The sequence below is a fragment of the Bidens hawaiensis genome, unplaced genomic scaffold (assembly GCF_021521415.1).
Source record: "Bidens hawaiensis isolate Kalapana, Puna unplaced genomic scaffold, B.hawaiensis_p1.1 tig00003654_1, whole genome shotgun sequence".
Taxonomy (NCBI): domain Eukaryota; kingdom Viridiplantae; phylum Streptophyta; class Magnoliopsida; order Asterales; family Asteraceae; genus Bidens; species Bidens hawaiensis.
The window spans coordinates 1,733,630-1,739,873 of NW_027491210.1; the positions used below are offsets into that span (position 1 = coordinate 1,733,630).

General features: G+C 41.6%; 1 protein-coding gene across 3 annotated transcripts; it reads left to right on the forward strand.

Annotated features, from left to right (window-relative positions):
• The first annotated feature begins 429 nt into the window (after window positions 1-429).
• On the forward strand, window positions 430-5,085 carry LOC143624130 (uncharacterized). 3 transcript variants are annotated; one of them, XM_077094860.1, is made up of 3 exons: window positions 430-460; window positions 1,178-1,549; window positions 1,625-5,085. In XM_077094860.1, the coding sequence occupies exons 1-3, from the start codon at window positions 446-448 to the stop codon at window positions 5,039-5,041; spliced, it is 3,804 nt and encodes a 1,267-aa protein (XP_076950975.1). In that variant the 5' UTR covers window positions 430-445; the 3' UTR covers window positions 5,042-5,085. The 3 variants fall into 3 exon arrangements, with proteins under 3 accessions (XP_076950975.1, XP_076950973.1, XP_076950974.1); XM_077094858.1 differs by lacking the exon at window positions 430-460 and adding an exon at window positions 482-545; XM_077094859.1 differs by lacking the exon at window positions 430-460 and adding an exon at window positions 482-545 and having other exon boundaries at window positions 1,640-5,085.
• Window positions 5,086-6,244: the final 1,159 nt, after the last annotated feature.

The following is a 6,244-nucleotide window of genomic DNA, read 5'->3' on the forward strand; positions in this document are numbered from 1 at the left end:
GATGTGATTTTTACAAACACGCCTATAAATGGTAAGGTTTGGCGTTTATGTAGAAAAGTAGCAAGTATAAATTAAGTTTTCCCTAGACATTACGTTAGTCAACACACGAGGTCCGTCCATCCATCCAGAGTCCAGACAGACAGACAGACGCCCACAATTTCATCATCATCATCATCATCATCATCTTTCCCCTTTTTATTCATTCTCTCTCTCTCTCTCTCTCTCCGATTCTCCAAAGGAATCATCACACAGATCTATACTGTTACCCCAATCCGAAAAGCCCTAATTCCAATCAACCTAGGGTTTGTTCGATTCCCGATCTGGATCAATTAGCTATGGTTTGTAATTGATGGTTGAAGTCGCAGCAGCAGCACGGTACGAAGAACGAGATTTGATAATTGGTTTTGATCATGATGATGATGGTGGTGGCAAAAAGCAATTATGTATGGGCGGTGGGAAGGTGAGTGTTGTTGTGGTGGCACATGTGGCCGCTCCCATCTTTCTCCACGCCACCGTCTCATATTAACAACTACTCTTTCCAAAAAGTATATTTATATGTTCTTCTTCTTTCACTGCCTCTCTACATATATTACCATTGTTTTTCTTAATTCTTATTATTACTCTCAATTGGTTCTACCAGTAATCAATCAATCTGCTTATTCTTGTAATTTACCATGCAATAGGATTGTTTATGCTTATGTCTGAGTCTTATTATTACTTTTTTATTTATTTTTTAATTTATCTGCTGTTGCCGGTCAGTCACTAGCTGTTTGCTTATCAGTTGTAGTTTTATTTCACTGCTAACCTTCATTAGCCATCTCATGTTTACTTTGTGAAACCGTTCTTCATTTTTTTGCATTGTGTCTGTGTCTCTCTCTAACTGTCTGTAAATAGAAAAGCAACCTTTTTTTCTGTTATTGTGAGTTTGTGAGTGATCTCTGAATCGTATTTGAATATGATTGGTAATTGTAATTTCAAATGCTTTCTGAGATTTTCATGTCAGAATACTTTTTGTTGATTTTCTGGGACTTGAAGTTATTCTCGCCAACTTTTTGTCAATATAATTTGGGCTGCCAATATGTGAACATTTACACTCACTCATTCAATTTTTTTAATCTATTTTCCTGGCCGAGTTAACAAGATCTTCAACGGGTTTAATCTGGTTCATTTCTTGCAGGATGGTCGAAAGATCAACATTGGCGACTGTGCTTTGTTCAAGCCGTCCGACAATTCCCTTCCATTTGTTGGAAGAATCCGTAAATTAATAGTAGGGAAAGATAATAATTTAAGTCTTTGTGTGAATTGGCTTTACCGACCTGCAGACGTAAAGCTTAAAGACGGTGCTTCGCTGCAAGCAGCACCAAACGAAGTTTTCTACTCTTTTCACAAGGATGAGATACCTGCTGCATCGTTACTCCATCCGTGTAAAGTCACATTTCTTCGTAAAGGTGTTGAATTTCCTCCAGGGATATCCTCATTTGTATGCAGACGAGTGTATGATATTGAGAGCGAGTGTTTATGTTGGTTAACTGACAAAGACTATATTAACGTAAGTATGACTGCTTGATTTTTTTTTTGTTACATATCACCTTATCTTTTGAAATTATCTTGATTGTATATGTAGTCCTTTTTGACACAGGAGCTACAAGAAGAAGTAGACCAGTTATTAGATAAGACGTTGATAGAAATGCATGGAGCAGTGCAGACTGGAGGTCGGTCTCCAAAACCCATAAACGGTCCAAACGGGCCAGCCCAATTAAAACCTAGTTCAGATAATGTACAAAACAGTTCATCCTCTATTTCATCACATGCCAGGAGTAAGAAGAGAGATCATGGTGCTCACAATTCAGAATCTGTCAAACGTGATCGTTTATCTAAAGTAGATGATGCAGATTCTGGTCAACTTAGACCAGAACATGTGTTAAAAACCGAGATTGCTAAAATCACTGATAAAGGTGGATTGGTAGATTTTGGTGAAGTTGAAAAACTAATACAACTCATGCGACCCGATAGTCCTGAGAAGAAACCAGACCTCGCTTGCAGACGAATGCTTGTTGATGTAATATCGAATACTGACAGGTTCGATTGTTTAGGCCGGTTTGTTTCTTTAAGGGGCTTGTCGATTTTAGACGAATGGCTTCAAGAAATTCACAAGTGCAAGATTGGCGATAATAGTCCAAAAGAAAATGAAAAATCTATCGAGGGGTTCCTTTTTTCTTTACTTCGGGCACTTGACCGGCTGCCCGTGAATCTTCATGCTTTACAGACGTGTTATGTTGGGAAGTCTGTGAATCACTTACGCAGCCATAAAAACTCTGAAATTCAGAAGAAAGCGAGAAGTCTAGTCAGCACATGGAAGAGACGTGTAGAAGCCGAAATGAATATTATTGAAACGAAGTCTAGTACGAGTCGAGGTGGTTCTTGGCCAAACAAGTCAATGATATCAGAAGTTTCTCATGTGGGTGGTAGTAGACGTGCAACTGGTTCTTCTGAAGTGGGTCCCAAGGGTTCTACATCACAACCTTCTGCAATGAAAAGTCAACATCCAAAACAAAGCTCGGGTGAATGTGTCACTAAATCCCCAACATCACTCGGGTCCACAAAACTGTCCCCGTCATCAGCAACTAAAGAGGGAAGAAGTTGCAGTTCAAGTCAATCTCCAAACAATAGTCAATCTTGTTCTAGTGATCATGGGAAAACTGGGACTTCAAGTGTAAGTAAGATCTCTAGTAGTGTTTCACATAGTAAACACTCAACCAATGGTTTTCATGGATCTACAATCCCAGGATCGCCAGCTAAACACACATCAGAAAGAGTATCTGATGTGTCAAATGTAGATAACGGAAGCAACCCGAGGCTCATTGTGCGGTTGCCGAACACTAATCGAAGTCCCGTGCAAACTGCGAGTGTGGAATCACCAGGAGACTCGTCTACAATATCTGGCAAGGGCCCTGTTTCGGTCCCCTCTGAGAAGCAAGACCAGAAAGCAACTGGAAAAACTGATTGTTTAAACAATGTTCAAAACACGAACATTGGTACTGATTTGTCTCAGGGTAAAGAGGGATTGGCTGTCTGTGATGAGGAACATGGTAAGAAAGATGCATCCTTTGGCAGTGGTTCTTATAGCTCTATAAATGCATTGGTGGAGAGCTGTGCTAAATTTTCTGAAGCTAGCGTGCCTCCATTGGTTGGCGATGTTGGTAATATTAATCTTCTTGCCAGCGTGGCTGCCAGTGTGTCACCTTCATGTTCACCTGGCAGTAACTCACCTGTACCTGAAGACTCGAGTTCTGTTAATGCTGCAAAGTTGAGACAAATGGCAAATGATGGTCACAGTGAAGATAATATCAGTGTGGTTAATGGTCATGTAGGCGTGGATAATAATAATAATACACAGTTGGCGAATATGAGTATGGACTCTGAGGTAAAGCCTACCGTTCTGCTAGATAACAGTTTAAGCCCATTACAGGAAGACAAGTGTCATGATGATAAATCGATTGAAACCACAGTGGGCCCACTTGATGCAGCTGCTACGAGTGTGAAACCCGAGGCACAGGCTAATGAAGAATCGGCTTCTTGGTCATCTTCTGATATGCGTGCGGACAAGAAGAAATTGGTGCACAAACGGTTAACCGACGAACCCATGTCCATCACTCGTGACGCTAATTTAACACCAAAGTCTGAAGAGAATGATGACAATAAGCCTGAGCAGAGTGAAAGACAAAGTACAGAAAAAGACGAAAATACCTCTGCTGCTGAAAAGCCTAATGATGGAACCGAGCCTAATTGTGTTGAAGGTCGTGCAGTAAAGTTGGACTTTGATTTGAATGAAGTTCTTCCTAGTGATGATGGGATACAAATAGAGGTTGAAAAGGTGGCTCTTCATACACCGAGTCTGTTACCTTCTAATAATAAAAACCGTTCTGGTTTGATTACTGTAGCTGCTGCTGCCAAAGGACCATTTTACCCTTCAGAGAGCCTTTCACGAGGTAAGCCTGAGCTGGGATGGAAAGGTTCAGCGGCCACCAGTGCATTTCGTCCAGCAGAGCCACGAAAGGTTGATGCTCTCGTGCCTGATAATAGCCATACCAGTAAACCAGCCTGCCCTCTGTTTGACTTTGACCTGAATGTTGGAGTTGAAGATGCTGGTCAACACAATGAATCATCAGGATTGGATCTTGATTTAAACGCGTCTGAGGAGGGTCCTGAGGTTGTCCAACTGTCAGTTAATAGACCTAGTTCATCATTTCTACCTGGCGGGCCGAACTCTTCACGGGATTTTGATTTAAACGGGCCCGGCGTGGAAGAAGTTGGCGGTGAGTCGGTTACTTTTTCAAAAAGCGGTATGCAGTTTATGTCCGGTGTTCCTAATGTCAGAGTGAATAATAATATGGACATGAACTTTTCAACATGGTTTCCACCAAACAATACCTACCCAACAATGACAATCCCGTCTCAAAGAATGTTGAATCCCGTTACCGCCAGCTCAACAGTCAACCCTGAAATATTCAGAGGTCCTGTCTTGCCCTCATCTCCAGCAGTTGCGTTTCCGTCTAATGTACCACCGTATCAGTATTCGCCTTTCCCTTTCGAACCCAGTTTTTCAATACCAAATACATTTCCTTCGGTTTCAAACGCTTATGTGGACGCTTCGTCATCTAGTGGCGGGCCTGGGCCCGTCTGTTTTCCGAGTGTTCCTTCGATGGGACCTAACGGTGTGGTATCAATGCCTTATAGACCATACTTTATGAGTTTACCTGGAGGGTCGAGTAACGTGGGTCCCGATGGGAGAAAGTGGGGCGGCCTAGGTCAAGGTTTAGATCTAAATGCGGGTCCCGGAAGCGGGCCAGATGATAAACTACCTTTTGCTTTGAGACAGTTATCTGTTGCGGGTTCTCAAGCGTTAGCTGATGAGCAGTTAAAGATGTTTCAGCAAATGGCTGCAGGTGGTACTGGTGGCGGGCCGGGAAAAAGGAAAGAGCCGGATGGCGGTTGGGATGGTGGTGATAGGGTTAGTTACAAACATCCACATTGGCGGTAGGAAAAGGTGTTGCTGCAATACCTGGTGAGTATTATTAATAATATTATTATGGTGGTTTTGCAGGTTTGGGTCGGGTCGTCTGTTTATATGTTGATGATGCGTTTGATGTGATTTGCAGGGACGCGGCGGATCAGACGGGACTGGACCGTGTGTTGGGTTTTGAAGAATGTTACCCTTGTGACCGAACTGGCTTGGTTGGTTGTGAGGGTTGTTTAATGAAATGAATGCATAGGGATAGGTTGGTTGAGTTGTTGCTTGATATAGTTTGAACAGAGAGTGTGGCCTGTGTTGATGTTTAACTTGTTTCAAATTGAAAGCATTTGCCCACCACAAACTGAACAGAACAGAACAAAACAAAACAAAACCAGGGAATTGGTTTCAACGGATATATGTAGAGTGCCAGTTCTTCTGTGTTTAGTTTATTAAATTTTCTTTTTCTTTTCCTTTTGTTGTTATGCGAAGTTGTATTCAGTTATTCATACATACACCTGGCCTGGTTTTTACTGGGTCGGGTTGGAACCATGTAACTAAAGTGGACCGGTTGACATAATCGGCCTTTTCTGGGATTAGTTTTTGCCATCTAGGGCCAGTGAAATGGTTGGTTTTCAATGGCTAGACTGACTGATGGCCAAAAGGTTCTGGCTAGAGACACCACAGTATGGTTAGAGTTTATGGTTGTGTTCTTAAGTAGGGCTCAATATATACCTTATTTCTTGTGATCTGATTTTACATTTGTGTTTTTGTTTATGTAATTTGATGTAATTGGCGTGGCTAGGGCTTAAGATTGTGATGCAGTCATCAGGGTACCATGGGAAATGGGACTGCAAGGCAAAACAAAGCTTAGGCAGTTAGGGGTGTTCATGGTTTATCTGTATAAACTAACCTGTGTTTTCTATATATTAGGTTAAATCGTTAACTATGGTTATAGAAGACACATCAAATAAGATAGGCTGAATTTGAATGTTGGGTGAGCTGTTGTCAGGTGTACTCGATATATATAAATGGTTTGCATGCCATTTCTAAGGTAGAGCGTCTGCCGGCCTGCTTGAAAAGTAGGTGACAAGGTAACGGTTTGAAACAAGGATGGGCTCTATTAGAGGAGTAATAGATGTTTTTGTAGATTGGTTTAAAATATGATGGGACATGCTAAGTTGATAATTTGTAACAAGAACGAGTGTGTTGCACTGGTGATGTTCTTATAAA